The sequence below is a fragment of the Ochotona curzoniae genome, unplaced genomic scaffold (assembly GCF_017591425.1).
Source record: "Ochotona curzoniae isolate NIBS_2020 unplaced genomic scaffold, NIBS_Ocur_1.0 scaffold_3890, whole genome shotgun sequence".
Lineage (NCBI taxonomy): Eukaryota > Metazoa > Chordata > Mammalia > Lagomorpha > Ochotonidae > Ochotona > Ochotona curzoniae.
Window position 1 is genome coordinate 34867074 of NW_024467115.1, and position 22270 is coordinate 34889343.

Consider the following 22270-nt stretch of genomic DNA (forward strand, 5'->3'; position numbering starts at 1 on the left):
GATTGTAGAAATTCTAGAGTAACAAGCTCTGTGTATACTGTCCTACCAGAAGATGCAGGTCTGAAATGACGCTCCTTTCCTGAGCTGCAGTGTGGGGAGTGACCCCCCTTTGTTTAGAGGGGGGTTCTGAATGGAAGAGAACAGAATAAGCCCTAGTTCACTGACAAATTTTCCCAGAAGTTTTGGGGGTAGGGGATGGGTGTATATGTCTTCGTACCAGTCTTAGGAAGAGAAGCGTGATGAGCCCAGGAGTAGAGTGAGGAGCAGCTGTTGCGTGCTTGAACGGTTAGGTCTGTGTCAAGGGAGGGGGCGCAGGGCCTCTTGCTCTCCAGCTGGTCTCTTTGGGGCGGTCTGGGTGTTCATCCAAGCCAAGAGCCAGTGGTGCGCACAGGTGCTGGCCCGTGTTTTCTCTGTTCTTTCCATAGCCTGGTTCATGGGCATTTTCTCATTTTCTGCTAGCGACTCTGAGAGGTCCCAGCAAGACCTGCCCAGAGATGGTGGCACTTGGGTTCGGTTGCAGTTCTGTTTTAGTGCAGCAGCTTCCCTGCTGGCTTTGTTAATCTCTACAATGAAGACGCCTCTTGGAGCAGAGAAGGGCTCATGATCAGCCCTTCATGATCAGGTCGGAAGGCCGAAGGGGAGGCCTGTCCATTTGCTAAAACACTGGTCTTCCTGTGTTCTTCAAACTTTCCTTTGCACTAGTATTACCCAGGAGACTTGTGAATGGACAGGCTGTAAGGACAGGATCTACACCTTAGTTTCAGATACTGTAGCCCGGGGCATGGCCTGGTAACATTCATTGCTAGTAAGTTCAGATGCTGGTCTTGCTGTGAGCACAGACCCTTCCCTGGAGGCTGGCTGTGTGCCCTGCCATTCCTTTCTCTCCTGGGGTGCAGGGCAGAATCCTTCCAGGACTGAGTGTGGCTCCTGCAGCCAAGTGCTTGAGGTGCTATGCCTGCCTCACTTTGGAGCCACGACTCTTGCTGCCTCCCCTGCACGAGGGGGCTCAGTGTTTATTGCAAAGTCAGATAAATGCAAAGAGGAGGGGAGACAGAGAAATATCTTCCATCTGATGAGTCACTCCCCAAGTGACCAAACAGCTGATGCTGAGCTGATCCGGAGTCAGGATATCAGATCCTCTTCCGGGCCAGCCATGTGAGTGCAGGGTCCCAAGACTTTGGGTTGTCCTTGCCTGCTTTCCCAGGCCTCAAGCAAGGAGATGGATGAGAAGTGAATGGGATATGAACCGGTGCCCGTATGGGATCCTGGTGTGTGCAAGGTGAGGATTTAGCCATTAGATTATCGCACCAGGACTAGATAACAACTTTTTAAAAATCATATTTTATTTCATTTATTTGCAATTTATTTTATTGGAGATTGATCATCCATCTATTGGTTCACTCCCACATGGCTGCAGTGGCCAGGGCTGGGCCAGACTGAAGCCAGGAGCTGGTCTCTCATCTGGATGCAAGAGTGCAAGCACTTGGGCCATCCTTCACGACTTTCCTTGATGCGTTAGCAAGCAGGTGCATCAGAAGTGGAGCAGCTGGGGCTCAAACCAGTGTCCATGTGGGATGCTGGCACCGTGGTGTATGTAGCAGGTAAAGCACCAGCCCCAAGGTTTTAGCTGTGGAAGGGGAAGTGTGGGGATTTTATTAAAGCCCTTATTATGTAAAGCTGTGAAACGCTCCTGGTTGTGTGTCTGAAGTGCTGTTACTGTGGGAGTGAAGATGTGCCCATTGCTGCAGAGCCTCTCTCCCAGCACAGTGGCCGTTGCTAGCCATGCAAGTTACTAGAGCTTCTGTTTTGTTAGAGGTAACAGCAGGCTAGCAGGAAGCATCTCCCGAGGTGATGTTGAGCTGAACTGTGCACAGCCTTGTCTCGGCACCTCTTGGAAATATTGAGGGTCTTCTTGCTAAGATTTCACCGGGGCTCTCGTGATGGTGGCGGGGACAGAAGTGTGCCATTCTTCTGTAGCTATATACTGCCTCCTTTTGGAAGGGGCATTTTCAATGTCTCAATGCGTATATAGAAACCTGAGGGGAACCCAGTTGCACACTCAGTCTCTCTCGCCCAGGGCTGGTTTCCCAGGCCGGGGCAGCCTGTAGCCACCAGCCATCTCCCCTGGGGCATTGGCTGCCCGCCTGCAGTCTCAAACGCAGGCCAGGGCCTCCTTTTCCTTCATCCTGGAAATTGAAGATCCTCTTTCCTGGACTGGAGTTCCTTGACTGAGGCTCACTCACTGCCCCTCGGCCCGGGCAGTGCAAGGGGCATCTCCCCTCCCTTCCTGGCACAGCAGCACGCACATCACACACATTCCAGACCAGCGCCCATGTGGCGCCTGTTGGTCCAGGTCTCACCTGAAGCTGTGTATTGGACTGTTAAAAGAACTGGTTTTGTTTGTAACCCTCTGGTCACATCCTTGACTGCTTGCTGCCACTGCTATTGGTGGAAGGCTGAGGTGTTCCTTCTGGTCTGTCCCTTCATCTCCCTTTGGTTGATGTTGCTTCTGCTCTTGAATCCTAGTTTTTGGTCTTCTCTTTCTGTGGTGCTGACACAAACATCTGGGATAAACCTGTTCTGTTCCAAAAGGATGGACTGTGAGTGTAAAATGATAGTCTTTTGGTTTTGGGTTTTTAAAAGATATTTATTTATTTTTATTGGAAAGGCAGATATACAGAGAGGAAGATTATCCATCTGATGATTCACTCCTCAAGTGGCCACAATGGCCGGTGCAGAGCCGTTCCAAAGCCAGGAGCCAGGAACCTCCTCCAGGTCTCCCACGCAGGTGCAGGGTCTCAAGGCTTTGGCTCGTCCCAGGCCACAAGCAGGGAGCTGGATGGGAAACAGGGCTGTCAGAATTAGAACTGGTACTCATATGGAATCCTGGCATGTTCAAGGCAAGGACTTTAGCCACTAGGCCACCGTGCCGGGCCCTATAGTCTTTTGTTAAGAGCACTTTGCATTATCAAAATTTTAAAAAGGCCAGTTATTTGGCAATAATTCCACTAGCAAAACTGTATACTGCTGAAATCTTTCCCATGAGGCAATATACATAAGGATATTTTCTGAAATGTATGAAGTGGTAGGACAGCAGCCTAAATGGCATCAATAAGGGATAGATTAGGTAAGTCACGACAAAAGAAGGCAGTTAAAATAAAAGGGTAAAGGTAAGTATAGAATGGATCCTACAATTCCTGCATATTGCTATGTCTCCGAAGCTGTGCTATTTTCAGAAAATGTGCTCCATTTTTGTATAAAGAAAAAAGCTTTAAATTCACATTCACACTTGGTGACACTTTGAAAACTTTGGGAAAATACGTAAAAGCCTGTTGGCGGTCGTCACCTCAGTGGGGAAATGCCAGGCAGGCAGGCCCATCTTTCCACGGTTGATCTCTCCTTAGGATTTATACCATAGGAATCGTTTCCCTTTAAATATTTTTTAGTTCTGTGATTTCTTCCGTGCTTGTATTGCAATCAGTATTCATGTCGTGTAGAAGAAAACAGAAGCAGTCGTGCTCCTGGTGTTTAAGCTAGACCCTTGTGATCGTTCCTGTCCTGTGGGAGCACACAGGTGCTCCTGTGCAGGCGTGCGCGCGCGCGCGCGCACACACACACACACACACACACACCCCCCACAATTACTACCTAACATGTTCAGATGTGCAATAAAGCGGGAGATCTTGGTGGGCCCCTCAGCTTACTGCACTTGTTAACAGCTGCTTCAAACCATTCTCACATTGGGCTGTCCTTTTGCTTTTGACTCGTGACATAAGGAAGGGGTGAACAACAGAGCCCGTCAGTGATTGGGGGTTTACCTAGGAGGGTAGAACAGTATTGCTTGATAGAGAATGCTGCAAGCTTATTTGGTTCTTTGGCATTGCAGTCCTATTACAAAATGGTATTCTTTTATATTTATGGCAGATAAATATAATTATTTGTGTATGTATGCTAATCTGTTCACTAGTGTACATTAATCAAATCTTAAAAATAATCACACAAGATGGTAAGGATGCTTTCAGATGTGCCACAGGGCTGGCTCTGAGGTGTCAGCATCCCGTTTGAGTGCTGGTTTGAATCCTGGCAGCTCCACTTCTCATGCAGGTTCCTGCTAACGGCCTGGCAAGGCAGTGGAGGAGGCTTCTACAGCCTTCAGGTCAGCTCTGCTCCAACCACTGCCGCCTTTTGGGTGTGAGCCATTGGATGGAAGATCTCTCTATAAAACACTGTCTTCTAAGTATAAGTGAATAAATCTTTTTTTTATTTGATGCTGCAATACACTCTATTTTCTTCTTATTCTTCTTCTTATTATACAGTTCCATAGGCTCTGGGACTGCACAGCTCCCTCCCCGAATCACCTCCCCCTACCGATTTCCCCCATACTATTACAATTGTATAGCCATTTATAACCAGCCATAAGTCCATCATTCTTTACTTCCCTCTTTACTATTAAATTGGTTGTTTATACTTGTATTTATTCTTCTTATAAGGGAAATAAGGTTGCTTTTCAGGATGCAAAAGCGTGTTTGCAATGCATTTTTGCCGAGCAAGTGAATCCTAGACCTGGCTGGCCAGTGTTGCAGATTCAGGGTGGTGCTGCCTTCCTGTGTGCTCTGTCAGCTGCATTAGGCCTTTGGTTCAAGCACACACTGCAGTGGACAAAGTCCTCTTTCAGGGCTTCTCAGTGAATTGTGTCTTGGTTTTGTCTCCGACTGTATTGGATCACTGAAAGCTCTCTGCGGTCAGGAACGGTATTTGAGATTTTTGGTAGAGCTTCCCAAATCTCAAAAAATGGCATGTGAAGTCGTGTAAGTTTCCCTGGTAGTTTTCAGAAGCGATGGTGTCTGCCCTGAAATCTGTCTGTACCCTGGCTGCAAAGCCCTTCCGCTCGTGGAAAAGGCTGTTGGTATAGCTGTGACAAGCCTGATGGCAGTACTGTCGGTAACAGCCAAGCTGTGCGCTGTGTGGCACACGTACGTGCAGGGGCGGCCTGGCCGGCTCACCTGTCCGTTGTGAGGCTGCCCTCACCTTTGTGCTGTTTTTGTAACAGCGTGCCTCTGAATGGAGGCCTTGTGCTCCCCTTGATTTGAAATCTTTGTAATCAACCTAAAGGAAGCAGCAGGCCCCCAGTAGGAAGTCCCTACAATGAGTGGAACCTGGGGCCTGGCGGAAATGGGCTCTTGCTGAGGGCAGAGCAGAGCAGCTAGCACGTGTGATCACTGCCATCTTCGGGTCTTCGCCTGCTTGTCGCCCTGTGCTGCCTTCTGAGCACCCTTGGGTTCCAAGTGCCCTCACCTTGTACTGCCACTGAGGAAAGTCTGGCCAGCCAGATTGGCTTCTACAAAGCAGCTGCTGGCTGAGTGTGAACCTGCCTGCTGGAGTTCAACAGACAGACTCAGGGGCAGCTGGTGCCCGTGAGAGTGCCCGGCCGCAGGTTGGTGCACTTCTTTATTCTACAACCTGCTTGAAGGCGGGGCCACCCCTGCCCAGCCACTTCAGTCTGCTTTGGTCAGTGCTTGACTTTGTAGTGCCGGCTGTTGGTTGAGTGACTTGGTTCAAGTCACTCAAAAGAAGTCTTGTGATTTGAATTGTGGACTGTGTGAGAAAGGTGGGGCAGCAGAAGGCTTTTAGAGGATTCCACTGGTGTTAATTTCTTAAATGATAATTTAGAGATTTAAAGAAGTAGAACTTGCATATGATGTTTCCTTAGTACTAACCCTTACTTGTGCTCACACACTCAAACACACAGAATATTGTTTTAAAGCAGTACTTTTTTTTCCTCTCTCCAGTTAGAAACTGGTTCTTCAACTTTCAGTGCCAACTGAGACATGCTATGCTAAGTATCTAGAATCCTGTCTTGTGACTTGACATTGCATGTGAATGATGGCAGAGGGTTGAGTAGGCGAGCGGGCCTGGCGGAGCAGCCGGGGATATGGTGTGCAATAATGTGCTGTGAAATGGGATTGGGTTACGTAACATCGTGTCGGCACAGACCTGAGGCCTGCTGGAATCTCCCTGAAAGCATGTTCTGCACATGCCGCGAAGGCCACTGGGCATGCTCCTGTGCCTCGGCAGGCTGTGGGTGGTCAGCTCTGTCCCCACTGTTTTCTCTGTGTGTTCTCTGTATGAGCACATGGAGGCCTGTACACAAGTGTTTATTGCATTTGTGGAAGCCCCAGGATGCTGTGAGCTTACTAACAATTTATGCTGTTTTGTGAACAATCGACCATACGTATGAAGATTCAGTTAACAGTGAAGTTCTCATTGTTTCAAGCTTTCGAGGTAATGCTAAAGGCAGTTTGAGCAAAGTGTAAATTCGACAGTATAACCAAAATCAGAAGTAAGGAATAAAAAAGGTGTTTGGCTTGCTCTGGTGTTGACAGCTGGGCTGACTGCCCCCTCCTGCTCCGTCTTCCAGTGATGGACACTAGTTCCTAGAGTGGACAATCTGAAGAAATTCAATTGCTTCTTTCATTCATAAATAGTTTAGCTGTCCTTCTGCTGTTGGTTAGGTTTGGTTTGTAGTAAGTGATGACGCAGCAGCTATAATGTACTTATGTGTCTGTTACAATGTAACGTTGGTCCATGATTGTGATAAGCCTCAGTCTTGGTTACTGCAGAAGCTGAAGACTTGCTGAGATACTTAGAAGTGCTCTACTTCTTGTGTTCTTCCAGGACATGTCTCAGGAAGGCTACGGAACTAGGTCCCAGCCTGCTCTGGCCCCTGGAAAGCCTAACCACGAAGACTTGAACCTAATCCAACAAGAAAGACCATCAAGCTTACCAGTAAGACATTCATATGCTAATGTGGAAATGGAATGAGTTAAACATTTTGGAAAAGAGCTGTTGTTTTGTTTGTTCTGTTTTATGTTATAACATTTTGATTTTTTGGAAAGACTGAAGTGTTTGATTCCCAGGGCTCCATGGTCCTGGATGAGCCTGTCTCCTTCTAGGTGGTGGCTGTGGAGTCCAGCGCCAGTTGGAAGGTTTTGTTGGTGGTTTTGTGTGCGGGCGGCTCACTGCTGTTGTACCATTCCGCTTTCTTCAGCCTGATGCTTTAGCTAGGATTGCAGGATAGATGTGCACAGAGAGAGTTTGCACGCAAAGGAAATTCTCACTTTGTGGAGAATATGAATGATGAGATAAAGCATTAGATAGCAGTTTGAATTTCTTGTGAGACTTCATGTATATAATGGGAAATCACCAAAAATATTTTATTTTAGAATTTGATGAAGCAGCTTGCAAAGTATTTCTGGCAACACCTAGTATCTGATGACTGAGTGTATGTTGGTAAGAGGGTGACTAGTGTAAGATGCCCACAGGATTTATTTGTACATAATGGGTTGCTTACAGGGGAACCTAACTTAAATGAAATTTGCTTTATTATCTAAAAGGATACGTTTGTGCAAATCAGTATTTTTATTTTTATTTTCTTGTTCACAAATGTTTCTGTTTGAAGAATTATTGTTCTTGTTTAATCACTGTTAGGAAGGTTTAAGATGGGAGTTTAGTATAGTCCTAATTGTAACTTGACCCTCAGATCTATTTGCATTACATAAGATTTATGGCATTAAATGCAAACGTTTGAGAAGGAGTGTGTGTAGTGAATGTCACACATCCATGTGGCGTGCCTGGCATGCTCCCTGTATGTTATTCACAGCGGTGGGAAAGAGGGTAAATGCTGGTTGCAGGACCCACTGTCTCTCAATCTGGTGGATGTTTTTGAAACCCTTAGTTTTACAGCTTTCGTTTTGTGATGGGAGTAGGTGAAATGCTAGTGTGTGTGAGTGTGTGTGTGTGTGTGTGTGTGTGTGTGTGTGTGTGTGTGTGTGCTTGCTTTAGAAAACTGTGTTGGCATATTTACTGTCTAGTTATTTTTGAAAGAATGAAAAGAGAAATGACTTCCGAGTTGGGTGCTGTAAGCTTGTGTCTTGAGCAGCTACTTCACAGTGTGGTGAGCATGTTGTGCTTGTTTGTGTGTATGACATGCATGTGCACTATTGTAAATGCAGCTTTTGCCAAATTATTATTATTTGGAAGCTGATTTGCAGTTTTATGAACTGTACATCAACTTGGCCAAGCAGGAGTGGACCATGGATCCCCACACCCCTGCCCACTGGTATCTCAGTGTTTGGGAAGAAGGCTGCAGGGTGCTGAAGGGTGCACCTGTGCCCGCGGCTGCTGCTTCGAGGTGTGGCACAGGTGGGGAATTCCGCCTTGGATTGCTGCTGTGTGACTGCTGAGCTGCAGGAGTCACCTGCAGGCACTGCCTCTTCTGTGCCCCTTGAGAGCTCCGGCCTCCCCCATGGGTGTGCCCCTCCTTGGGGCAGAAACAGGGGTGGGAAGAAGAGCTATGGACGCGAGAATCAGTTCATTCTGAATTGTTCTGTTTGTGTACCTTTGTAGTTTTATCATGGTATATACTCTATTGATTACTTTGTCCACTTCCTGCAGGAATTTAAGATTGCCCATGGTACAGATTTTTCTGTGAAGATGTTGAAAAAGAAAGAGAATATAATTGGTATTTACTTTGCATTTTGATAACCCAACAATAAATGGGATGCTGATTGACTCCATAACCCTCATAGCGCACTTCACGACCCTTAATGAGAGTCAAGTTTCTGTGTTTTATGTTCAGTGTGTAGAAATCTCGATTACAGATGAAAGGACAATGCATGGATCAGCCTGTGTACCTAAACCCCCTTGCCTGGTCGGGTGGACACGGGCTTCCTTCTGCAAAGCTCAGTGCGCTCCTGTTCTTGTAGCGGAGTCCTGCGTGAGCAAAGCATTTCTCTAGTAGGTTTGTACATCTGACTTGTTGATTTGGATACTTCATCTTTAAGATGTTGTGTAAGTTAGCTTTTTGTTGAGAGGGATTCTTTCTTCTTTAGAGAAGAGCCAGTGGGGTTCACCATGGGGCTCCATCCTCCCAACCTGATCCAACCCAGTGGCTCCCCAGAGGCCCCACCATCCTAATCTGCCCACCCCATTCATCCACTAATGTCTACTTTAGTTTGGGAAGCTAGATGCTATTCAGGCTCTTCTTAGTTGTGCACAGTGAGGGTTAATTATGAGTTCAGGAAACAGTCTGTTGGTCTTTTGTTATGACTCTATGATTCTGAGTTTGCAGTCCAGCTCTGATGAGTGCTTTAGCCCTCTACCCAACTTGAACTGCTGGGACTTAGGAAGATGTGTTTGTTACCATGTCTGGGTGACTTTGCTGTTGGATCTGTCACAACTGCACTGTGAAGGAAGGCTGGACCTTCCAATTGTTAATGACTTAAAATTGACTTTCCTAGAAGTTAAAGACAGTCCGTATTACTGTATTAATTTCTAGTTTTGTAATTTGGAACTAAGTAAATTGTGACTATCATCTGTACCTTTAAAAAAAAGTAGTGGGCTTATTCCCATGATAATTGTTAATAACCATTATTTTGCTTCCATTGAGATAGATTTTTTATAGCTTCTGTGTTAGTATTGTGTTTTTCTTCAGCATGTTTGTTACTGCAGTTAGCAACTTTCCCTTGTATGAAGTCAAGGCATTTCCAATATCCTTATTCTAAATCAGTAATTTGATCCCTCAGGAAGCTGTCCTCTTACCTCTGTTTGAACTGGTATTTGTCTGCATTTGCATGTCATTAAATTCTTGGTGTTCTTTAATAACTAATGCAGTTGCTTTTTCCAGCTGGCTTAGATCGTCAAATCATCCACAGAAAACTGCAACTGAAAAATTAATATTTGTTCTTGTGTTATCTTGGGACCATAACCAGTAATATTTACTTTTTCTTTAATGCATTCATACTTAAGTCAGAGCAAATTCCCCATAATAGTATCCATTTATTTCTATATTTCTTAATCATACAGCTTTTTTTTTTTTTTAAGATTGTTTTTCCTACTTGAAATTCGAATTACAGAAAGCGGTCTTCCACCTGCTGCTTCACTTGCCAAATTGTATGCAATGCCTACGGCTGGGGAGGGCAAAAGCCGGGGGTCAGGAGCCAGGGGCCACCCTTGTGCCCATGAGGGTGGCAGGGTCCCAGGTTTCTGGACCACCTTGTCCTTTTCCTAGGACATTAGCAAGGAGTTGGGCGCGAGGTGGACATGAAGCAGCACCCATCTGGATGCCAGCAGTGTGGGCAGAAGCTTTGCCAGTCATGCCACAGGGCTGGTGCCAGTACAGCCTTCTCTTCTGTGAAGGATTAGTGTGTATGTCTTCATAATAACCTTGTTGATACATTTTAGCATATAAAATATCATATAAAAATAGCAGGAAGAAGTCTTTCCTCTTAAAATATTATCATTTCAAGTTGGAATACATTTTGGTTTTCTCTACCCAAGACACTGATAGGAATGAGACCAGCTTTTAACCAAAAAGTCTAAAAGAAATTGCTATTTTATTAATTTATTTAATTAACAGTGAGTTTATATCAATTTATATTCTACAGTAAATCCCCCAAATAAAATTTAGTACACATTCTATTAAATGTTTTGTTAAATTTTCTTCTCTTGTAGTATCTATTATTGATCTTTTTATTATAATTATTTTGTAGTTATCTTGTCTCCTCTGTTAGAGTATTTTCATCATGCTTATCATGCTTTATTCAATGAATGTTTTCCTAAAATGACTTATATGTACGCCTAGTTTAAAATAAAGTTCTCGGGGTTTCAGAATTTCTGGATGGAGGGGTGCTTACTCTGTGGTGTAGTGGGGAGGCCTCACTGCCAGCAGCACCTGCATCCTGTATGGATGCATTTTTAAGAAGATGTATTTATTTTTTTATTCGAAAGGCAGATTTATACAGAAAGGAGGAGCGACAGAGGAAGATCTTTGTCCGATGATTCACTCCCCAAGTGGCCAAAATGGCTGGAGCTGAGCCAATCCAAAGCCAGGAGCCAGGAGCCTCTTCCAGGTCTCCCCCACGGTGCAGGGTCCCAAGGCTTTGGGCCATCCTCGACTGCTTTCCCAGGCCACAGGCAGGGAGCTGGATGGGAAGCAGGGCTGCCGGGGTTAGAGCCGGTGCCCATATGGGATCCTAGCGCATTCAAAGGGAGGACTTTAGCACTAGGTTACTGCACTGGGCTTGTGTAGTTGCATTTTGAGTCCTGGCTTCTTCACCTCTCATTCAGCTCCGTGCTGATGTGCTGGGAAGACAGTGTAAGGTCTGGCTCAGCTCCAGTCCTTGCAAGCACTTTGGGAGTGAACCAGCAGATGGGTTCTCTCTGTAGCTCTGCCTTTGAAAGAAATTAAAATGAGTTTTTTTTTTAAAAAAGATTTATTTTTATTATTTTTTCATTGGAAAGGCGGATATACAGAGAGGAGAGACAGAGAGGAAGATCTTCCATCCGATGATTCACTCCCCAAGTGAGCGCAACGGGCCGATACTATGCCGATCCGAAGCCAGGAGCCTCTTCCGGGTCTCCCACGCGGTGCAGGTTCCCAAAGCTTTGGGCCGTCCTCGACTGCTTTCCCAGGCCACAGGCAGGGAGCTGGAAGGGAAGCGGGGCTGCTGGGATAGAACCGGCGCCCATATGGGATCCCGGGCGTGCAAGGCGAGGACCTTTAACCACTTGCGCCTCTGCGCCGGGCCCAAAATGAGTTTTGTTTTTAAGAAAGTGTTTTTTATGATGAGCTCGCATCAGAAGAGTTGTCTTCACGTGCTGCGGATGCTCAGGCCCTAAACAAGGGTAGCCTTCGTGTTGGTTCTGTGGTGTTGTTCCTAGAACCAGTTTGCTTTCTCTAATGGTATTTGCATTTTACTTTGGTAACCCTGAGGTTCAAAAATATAAGTGGGCGATTTGGATAATTAAGCTAAAGTAGAGTGAAAATACTGTTTTCTTAGCTCTTTATAGACACATATTTGTTTATGATTACTGCTCCAGTAATTATACTGTGATAAGATATATTTTCAAGAAAATATTTTTAAACATGTGTAAGAAGATAGATAACAACGAAACGAAGATTTGATCATTTTCCTTGTTCAGCAAATTTGAGCTTTCGCCTCCAGGAATTGGGGGAGTTGTTAACATTCCCAGGTCTCCTGGTAAGGAGTTCCAACTTTGTTCTTCGGGGCCAGCCCTTGCCTTGTGTTTCTATTTACCTGCGATGCAGAACCCCAGGGAGCACTGTGAACAGGCTGCCTGGTCAGGCTCTGTGAAATGGGTCTAAACGTATTGGCCACTGAGGCCATCACGTCATGCAGTCCTGTTTCAGGGCCCTGTCCTCGTCCCATCAGAGGCACCTGAGCAGGGTGGCGTGGAGCAGCGTGGAGCAGCGTGGGGCTTCCCGGGCTAGCTGCATAGCCCTTCGTGCAGGGAATCTGTCTGTCCTCTTATCTGTATATCTGACTTCCCAATAAAAAAAAAGTATTTAGTGACATGTAGGTTGGTTGGGGTTGAGGCCAGTTGTTTGGGAAGCACATTTGGATGTTGGTGATTTGGAGTGGCATTCAGTGGTGTGGGTTGGCAATTCGGTTGCTGAGCATGCAAGATGAAGCCAGTTTCTCGCTGGCTTCTGCTTTTCACCAACTTCTCACCCCTCAGCTGCAAATATGAATTCATTAGCCTGTCTTAACCTCTCATTTGGCGGGTTTTTACACGAGTCACAATCTAACGGCTGAGAATTCGGCATATGCCTGCTGAATGAGCTCTTTTGAAACTCTTCTATCTGCAGCTTGACTTTATTTTAAACAGTACTCTGCCTCGCACTGATCCTGTCCAAGCCTCTCCCATCAGTGTCCAGTGTAGATGTTCTGTGGGTTCTGGGAGTGCTTAGCCAAGTTTGCCGAGGTTTGGAGAGGTAGTAGGAGGAATCTTCAAAAATCCGTGGAAAATGTCCGTTATGAGCAGGAATTTCAACTTTTTTGTACTAAAATAGACTTACCTTAAAAAAAGAGATTTATTATCTGAAAAGCAGAGTTGCAGAGAGGGGAGATAAACACCCACACTCACAGAGAGAGAGAGAGAGAGAGAGAGAGAGAGAGAGAGAGCGCGCGCACACGAGTGAAAACACCACCTGCTGATTCATTTTGCAGATGACCTCAGCAGGCACGGCTGCGCAGTTTCGTCAAGGTCTCCCGTGTGGTGGCTTTGAAGCACCTTGTGCCAGTTTCCTGGGCTATTAGGAGTGAGCTGGTCAGAAGTGGGAGCAGCCTGGACTGGAACTGGTGCCCTATGGTATGCTGGCATCACAGGCAACTTAACCTGCTTCAACCCAATACCAACCCCCAGGGCAGTTTTCCACAGAGCCTTCTGAAGTAGCCTGGTTTTTCACAAACAGATCTCTCCGCGTCAGGAGAGGAGCCTCTGAGAACTGGTTTCTGATCAGGTGTTTGCAGGTAGCTTAGTGACTTGCATGGTTGGAACTTGAAGGTAGAGCATTTATTTTGATGTCTTAGGTAGTTTTGAAAGGGAACGCAGGATAGCTTAATGTTTTACTTAGGTTGTATCATGTTCTCTTATATAATTCTTGCCAAGGTTTATTTATTTAGTGGAAAGTGTTACAGAGAGACAAAGAGAGTGATCCATCTGCTGGTTCACTCCCCAAATGGCTGAAATGGTCCTGGCTGGGCCAGGTGCAGGTGGTGATTTAGCAGGCTTCTATTGATGGGTTTGAAGTGAGCAACTTCCAAAAGTTACAAACTGATAAGCTATAGGGCGGTGAATCTTTTCGAACACCTGGTACCTCCTTTCCGGGGAGTGGTCGGCCTATGTGACCTGCCGGGTGTCCTGCCGGGTGACCTGCCAGGTGTCCTGCTGGGTGTCACGTAGACTATCAGGCCTTGAGTTCACACAGCCCCCAGCCGAGCCATTAAGGCAGAATCACAAAAACAGAAAGCATCTAGGTTCTTCACAGGCAGGAGCTAGGAACTTTTTCCAGATCTCCCACATGTGTGGCAGAGGTCCACGGACTTTGGACCATCTTCTGCTGCTTTCCCAGGTGCATTAGCAGGGAGCTGGATCAGAAGTGGAGCAGCTGAGATAGACCTGGCACTGCTATGTAATATGGGTGCTGTAGGTGTCAACTTTGCCTATTCTAATTGTTTAAAAATTGTTTATTTATGTGACACATTGATAGACTGGCCAACAAGCCAGCAGACAAACTGAGTTTACATGTGCTAGTTCGTCATCCACGTATATGCAGTAGCCTGACCTGAGTCAGGCTAAACTAAGGAACCAAGAACTCAGTCCCGGTCTTCCAAGGGAACCAGTCACTTGAGCCAACGCCGTTGCTTCCCAGAGTGGGAAACTCAAGTTGTGAGCCGAAGCCCGGATTGGAACCCAGTGTGTCATGTGAATTCCTCAACTGCTAGGTCAAATGCCCACTTTTTAAATATAATTTTCATGAATGGTCTGTTCTATATGGAGATGTCAATTATTTGCGGATTAAGGTTGAGGAAATCATGTTAAGATTACTTGAAAGTCCTAATTTACAAAAAGTGACATTAACTCTGAGAAATGTTTTTCAGTGGAGATTATTTTTTTATGATACGATACACTGTAATTTTATTTTCTAGTAATAGTTATTTTGAAAGTAGAGGATGGTACTTGAACTTGAGTGAGGTGGGAAATTGAAAGTTGTTTCTCTCTTTGCCAAAGCAGTCTTCTTCCACTTAAATATTTATTTTGCCAATTAAAACCTAGCAAAACCTCAGCAGTTTGTACTTATTCCAGGGGAAAAGAGACTAAACAAAATGAAAAGTTTGACTAAATGAGCATTCGAAAATAACTATAATGTGCTTTTAAATAAGTCCTGGATTATATAATGGACATCTTTGGTCTTGTTGAAATTAATGACTAATTCTAAATTCATTATAGCTGTGGTATTTGCTTAGTGGAAAATGTGTCAATTTTAAAAATTCATTTAATTTTTAAAAGTACATTTTCACTAAGTATGTCCTCTGCAAATTTTTTCCATATGATATGTTGATGATTTCCATGTAAAATGTGGGGGAAATGAATTTCAGCCTATTTCTTGGGACTGTCAACTCATTTCTAAAAAATTAATGAAGGAGTATGAAGGAGTACCATAAAAAATTGGACAAAATTGGAAACTAAGAAAGGCTGAAACATAACTGATTTACAGGATATTGGTTTTGATAATAGAGGGATAGAATGATCTATAGTTGATGAATGAGGCTCATTAAGCAGAGGCTGATAAATGCAGATATTCCTGGCTAATAGGAAAGTCAGCACACAGTTTTTGCTATGGCAAATGAAGGGTTGGCAGGCCCTGCCCCCTCCCCTACCCTTAGCCCTTCTGCTGTCCACTGTGGCCTGGCCTGCTAGCAGGGAAGAGCAGGGGGTGGGGGGCGGGGTATAAGCAGCATAGGAAGGCTCCGCATGCCAGGTGGGCGAGTCCGGCAGCAGTGAGGACCTATCCAAGGTTTTCATTGGTTCAGTTGAATTTGTCCTCTCCTTCAAAGGCAGAGGAGGAGAGAGGTCTTCCACCCACTGGTTTGCTTCCAAAGACTGACAGCTTTCAAGATACTGAGTTAGAGGATAGTACTTGAACTTTAGCAAGGTAAAATTGTCAGCCTTTTGGCTTAAATATTTGTCTTGCAAATGAAGCTGGGCACCTGGGGACCAGACGCTCCACCTGGGTTTCCCATGGAGGTGGAGGGCCTAAAGCAGTTCATTGGCTGCCTGCCCTCACGAGTGGCCTTGTTGGCTGCCTGCCAGGGGCACTAGCAGAGTGGAGTCACAGTAGCACTTGCCGTGGCACTCCTTTACGGGTGCAGGCATTCCAAGCAGTGCCACAGTGCCCACGCTGCGTCTTTATTTTTTATACCAGACATCCTGAAATAGCGTTGATGTTCTGGGGTGCTCTTTCTCCCCCTGACCTGCTGCCCTTTCTCCCCAAGCTGAGCCTAGCGTATCAGCTGGAGTGATACCTCCCTTAGTCCTTCAAACGTGGCAGCTCCCCGTGCCCTCCACACAGCTGCCTGCCCCCTCCAGCCCCGCAGACACTGGCCCGCGAGGCCGCAAATGCATGTGACTTGGGGTTATCAAGTGAGGTGGGAAATCACTTCTAATTTGCAGATTTTCCCTTCGCAGGTGACTCTGAAGACCGGCATCACATGTGTTTTATATAACAAGGGATATATAACCAGCAGGAGCTCATGGTAGCACTTCTGGACTGGTTATTTGCTTTTATATTTCTTTGGGACTGGAAGTAACTATTTTTAATATTAACTGTCAGTTTAGGAGAGGAAATAAATGCATGCAGTTAAGGTTCTACCTGAGCCAACATTTTCTATTCTTTTCTCACAATGTAGAATTTTAGAGGTGTCTTTCTCTTTCTCATCTTTTTCTTTTACCTTCTCTAAATTGTTGTAAAATAACTGAATGGTCTTGTTTTCCTTTGTTTGGGTCAAGAAATTTTAGCTGAAAATTGTTACTGTGTGAAAGAAGATTATTGACTCAACAAGCCTTCAATTTTCCGTGAATAACACTCCTACCCCCTAGCTTCAGGAACATGCCGTGCATGCATTCTATTTTAAAATACAGACTGTAATTTAAAACAGGCAGTTTGATGCCCCACTGAACTTTGTTTAAGCCTGGCATAAAAGAAGGAGAAAAGCTTTAAGCCACAAAAAAAGTGACTAAGCTTTCTCAACTACTTTTCTATTAAAAAAAGAAAAAGCTGCAGGCACTACATTGTTGCTTGTAGAGGACCTACATTTTACCCGATTGCAGATTGTGGCACGTACAGACTTTCACTCATTTCATTATTGGGCAATTTTTGGATTTTTTGGTAAGTGCTCAGGATAATCCTCACTTGCAATGGAGGCTGTGTGCGTGCACATGTGCATACTGTCCACATTTGGACAGCGTCTCAATCATTAATTTGAATGCTTGAGTTTTAGTATTCAGCTATTGATACCTAATTTTCTAGAGTTCTCCCTGATTGAAATACTTTCAGATCATCAGATTGCAAAGAATTAAATATTAAATATAACTGCAATATTTTTTGCTATCATTACAGAAATGTGTCTTCGAAAGTAGTTTATGTGTCACATGCCTTTTCCGCCCTCCTGACAGGAACAAAAACACAAAGCTTACATGAACTTGTGTGGAAGGCCAGGGCTTGAACTGTTCTGATAAAGCAAGGCATGTTGGTGGGCAGACCTGTTGCAGTGAAGTTGGCGTGGCAGCCTGTGGCAGCTCGCAGCTGAGGTTCCATTCGTGAACAGTTCCTGTCCTCTCAAAATGTGTGTGTGGGGGTGGGGGGGCATGTTTGGAATTTCACAGCACTTCCCAGCTCCAAAGATTGAATGAGTCAGTGCATAAAAGAAAAAGCACCCATGGAAACGACCTTTTTCTCCATTTGGGAAGAGTTGAGTGAAGTTGAGCTGTGGAAGTGGCTTGTGCCTCTCTGGCCTCCTTCCCACTCCTCAGTGCCACTGGCTTGACTGAAAGGAAACATGACCTTGGTGATCTAGGGACTGCCTAATTATACAGGGAGAGCTTGGGATTTATAGGGCTCCCATCTTCATCCGCGCTCTCCTTCCTTAAGAACTGACGGGGGGATCTTGATGTGTATGGATCCAGGGTAGTTTGGCCGGTGGGAGAGGATTAGTGGTGGAGGTGATGAAGGCCGTCTGGGAGGTGTCTTCATGGCCGCCTGCTGGAGTGGGAGGCAGAAGAACAAAGCAATGAAGGAGCAGCTGCAGGCTGCTGGCGTCTGCCGGCCATGCTTCCCCGCGATGCCAGAGGCAGTTGGTCGTAATTTCATGCTGATGGAAGGAAGGAAAGCCTGTGGCTTTCACCTGTGGCACTCCAGGCTTACACTTGTTATTCTCTAAAGTGATCGAGAAACTGTCTGTGCTCTTTAAACAGTTTTTCCAGAATGGAAATACCAGTTGCCTAGGTAAGTGAATGTCACCATTTGCCTTTAATGGAGAAGTCAGTTTCTCGGATAATGTCAGGTGTGTGGAGTGATCTCCCTCCCCCACCCCATTTCAGTCTTTGGTGTTCAAATTAATTTGATTTTGGTCTAGGTGTCTTATTTTTTCAGTATATTTTTGCACGTTACCTTTTCTTTCTGTACTAAGTGGTGCGTATTGAGATATAGCAGGAGCCCCACCTGCCCCACAGGTAACTTTCCTCTGTGAAGCTGCCCAGGATAAACATGAGGACCTGGGCCACTGAGCAGGATTCTGCTCCCACCTGGAGCTTGCTCCTCACAGTGCTGCCTGGGTTTTGAAATTTGGGGTGTGACTAGGGATCTTTCTTAGTCTCTTTTCCCTGTGGCCTCGAAGGGCGAGAAGTGTAAGGAGTTAACATCTTATGATGATCGGTAACGTCTTATGATTGGTGATTAGCCTGTGTCTCGAGAAAGCTTGGCTTCAGGTTCGTAGTGTAGCCTGACTAATGAGATGCTGTTTTCTAAAGTCTTGTATGTAAATGAACAGTGGAAGCGAGCAGTGACCATCCCGGGAGTCTGGGTCCTGGCAAGTGTCGAGTGACTGAGGTTCAAGTGCGTGCACGTGAAGACTTGCTTCCTGACTGCCCTTGGCCTGCAGATGCCACCGCCTTCCAGAAGCTGGCCTGGGTCATCCAGGCACCTGGGGCAAGCCAGGCCTCTCATCAGCGAAGCCTTCCTCTCCACGAGGTGCTTTTCCACAGGAGGCAGGGAGGCCTGAGTGTCAGCTCCTCGGGGCCTGGGACTGGACCGACAGTGAGAACTTGGGAACAAAGGGAAGGCAAGTGGAGGTGGTGAAGACAGAACAGGGATGGTGGCAGGGAGCTGGCTTAGGAGAATAGAGGACACAGGCTCTCCCGAGGTTACTGCTGGTCTTGCTTGGCTTGGCTTACTTCTGGATCTCCCTCTTCATGTCACTTACATAAGAGGTACTGGGCGTCACCGTCCGTGAGCACTGATGCTGATGGACGGCTAGCACTAGCTGTAACCTCCCATGTCGTACCTTGTTGGAGGCAAGGTGAACAGTGTGTATGTAGAGCTCATGTCGATGACTGAGTTAGACCAGAGTGCTCTAACTCACACAGAAGTGAGAGAAGCCATGTATGATTCAGCTGGGGATGGACTGGTGCTTTGCTTTTAGCAGTGTGGTACATTTATCTCCTGGTGTGTTAGATAGCTTTTGTTCCTGTAACTAAGAACTGAAAGGGGTACAGCTCAGCAGGGAGGAAGGTACTTCTTGGCTCATGATTTGGAGGCAGCCCTGATTGTCTGGTGTCTGGCGTCGGCTGGACAAGCCAGGAACAAGAGACACAGTGAACTCACTCTTGTGCCTTGCGTGTGGGCTCTCTAAAGCCAACAAGATTTGATCCTGGAGCCTCACCCTGGCAGTCTAATCTTCTCCAGTCAATTCCAGTAGGCCTCATCCTGAGGCATTGGCCATTAGCTTAAGACTGGGAACCTCTGAATGCACTTGGGGAGAGAAGTCCTACTGCTCCCTAACACCCACCTTGCTGCTGTCTTGGGTTGAGAGAGGCTACAAGCATGCATTTGTGAGCCTTCTAAACAAGCTCAGTGCCGAGGCTTCTGTTTCTTTAGGGTGTCTGGTGAGTGGGGTGGTTGTGGTCAGGAACCTGTTTTAACATGCTGCTTCTCTCTGTAGAAGTGGTTCACCCCTTGGGGGGTCCCAGAGGGATAACAACTCTGAAGGGGTGTCCTGGCTTTCTGTTTGAAATCAGACCCATCCCTGCTTTCCTCTTCATTTCTGAAAAAGACTGTCATTTCACTCGCTATTTGAAGAGTAAAGTATATTGCTTTGTGGATGTAGAAGAAAACTTTTGACTTAATTTGTGGAAAAATTTATTAAATAAAGAGTTACTTTATTTACGTGAGAAGCACTCTCCAGAGGTCCCCAGCAGCCGGGGCCAGGCCGGTGGCACCTGGGAGCTTCATCCCTGACTCCCACTCAGGTGGCAGGAGCGCCTCAGCTGCCACTGCTGCACCCAGAACCTGCCTTTAGCAAGAGGGTGGAGGCAGGCATCCAGGTCTGATATGGAAACTGAGCAGCTTAGTGACCAGGCCAGTTGCTCGCTCTCCCCTCATCCCCTTTCCTAAGCAACAAGTGGAACTTACTGTGGTACACAAGGGCAGTTAGTGAAACAAAATTGATATGAACAAGTTCTTAACATGTGTATATTTTTATGTACTTAATTTGATTCAGATTTGTTTCTGGGCTTTAATTTCCAGATGTGAAAACAGAGTCAAAAATAGCAGGGATTTTCCCTCAGTTCCCAAGCAGTGGAGTTGTAGCAGGCTCCCAGAGCTCATGGTTAACTGCAGCCACTCCCGTTGCACCTGCTCCTGAAGTTGTCACCACCCCGTTTCCTATAAAGTTTGTCATAGCTAAGCCTGTCTCAGGCCTGAAACAAAACCATTTGACCAATTTTGGTTAAAATTCTGAGCGTTCTTGAATAAGCACAAATGTGCTCAAATTCCCCATGTAATTGCTTATCTTAGTGACTGCATTTGTGTGTTTCTTTAACCAGCATGTCTAAATGTTGACATCCTCACACTATCTTATGCAGAAAAATTCAGTTAGATTTAACAATTATTTAATTTATGTATTTATTTATTATTTATAATAATTTAACAATTACTTATTTTACGATTATTTTGTAAAATCCCATGATAGATGTGGGAAAAATAAGAAAAGTTAACAAAAATATAAGTTACTCAAGTAGTTCATTAATGTCTGTTTTTCCTCGTAGCATATTTAGCAATAAGCAAAGAAACCGACAATACATGCCTAATTCAAGATGACTGTTGTTTAAAATATTTTGCCATATTTTTCCTTTTATGTTTAGAGAACCATCCATGTATAGTGGTAGAATGCATATTTTTAGGATGTATAATTTAACAAAAACAGTGAGTGAGAGTTCGTGAAATTGTAAGGTCTTAGTAACAGTCACTGTTGTCGGCCACATTCGTCTACGGCATCGGGATGGCATTTGGTGCCCGTGCTCGGAGCAGGTGGCTGTGGGGGGAGGAGAAAAGCACCGGGCAGCACTTGGGCAGACGCCTGGCAGATCCAGGGCAGTGGCGGCCACTCTCTTGAGGGACTTCTGATGGTCTCATTGTTTTCATGGACTTAACTGTATTTTCTGTTTTTTATAGCAGTGAAACAAAGTGCGAGCATTCTAGCTATCTTCAAAACAGCTCTAGCCTGCTTTGTGTGTTCATATTATTAAAGCAATGCTTAATTGAAAGATCAAGTGGGGAGAGAAGTGGGGACGAGACAGGCAGGTTAGGATTCATAGGGCACTCCCTGTCCGTGTAGTTCCATGGCCTGAACCCTTGGCATTTATGTGAGAAGGCCTACCCGGAACCCCCCGTGACGTGTGTTGTGCTTGGCACATAGTGTACGTGCCATGCATTAGCTGCCGAGATCTGTGGTGTGGTACGTACCACGCTTCCCTGAATCCACCTGGCCCGGGCCTAGCGCCCAGGCCCAGCAGCCGCTGTGGACCAGGACTCAGGTGCAAGCAGGTTTCAGCTTTCTCCTACATTTTTGGACTGTCCTTTAGCGTGTTATACTCATTACCAGCTTTATGTTTGAATTTACCTAGAAACCTAATTTCTCATGAAAACTTCAAAGCTATTTAAAGTAGTTCATAATTAATAATGCTATTTAGTCTCTCCGATGATTTTTTTTTTAATCTTGTGCCAGAGCATTTGGGGGGATCAGTCAGCTGTTTGTTCCTCTGCCTTTCAAATAAATAAATCTCAAAACATTAATATTGTGGCATTGTGATATAAAGTATAACCTAGGTAGATACTCTATACTAACGATAAAAATTTTTTAAATCAGCTGGATAATAAATGTGTTTCAAAATAGCTTTGTAGGGGGCCTGGAACAGTAGTTATACTGGCTAATCCTCCACCTCTAGGCCCCAGGATGTCATATGCGTGCTAGTTTGTGTCCCAGCTGCTCTACTTCCCATCTAGCCCCTTGCTTATATCCTAGGAACCGAAAAACAGTAGGGCGTGGCCCAAAGCCTTGGGAGACGAGAAGAAGTTCCTGGCTCCAGATCAGCTCTTCTCATTTGATAAATGGACCAGTGATGGAAGATCTTTGTCTCTGTCTCTTATTCTTTTTGTAAAAAATCTGCCTTTCCTGGGCCCGGCGGCATGGCCTAGTGGCTAAAGTACTAGCCTTGAACGCCCCAGGATCCCATATGGGCGCCGGTTCTAATCCTGGCGGCCCCACTTCCCATCCAGCTCCCTGCTTGTGGCCTGGGAAAGCAGTCGAGGACGGCCCAAAGCTTTGGGACCCTGCAGCCGTTGCACTCA

General features: G+C 45.6%; 1 protein-coding gene across 3 annotated transcripts in view; it reads left to right on the forward strand.

Moving 5' to 3' along the window:
- ARID1B (AT-rich interaction domain 1B) overlaps positions 1–22270 on the forward strand; it is a 358041-nt gene that overhangs the window by 131233 nt on the left and 204538 nt on the right. For all 3 annotated transcript variants that reach the window (XM_040965219.1, XM_040965217.1, XM_040965218.1), the window contains one exon: positions 6676–6786. In XM_040965219.1, the coding sequence (XP_040821153.1) occupies positions 6676–6786 (111 nt within the window). The remainder of the gene's footprint in view (positions 1–6675; positions 6787–22270) is intronic.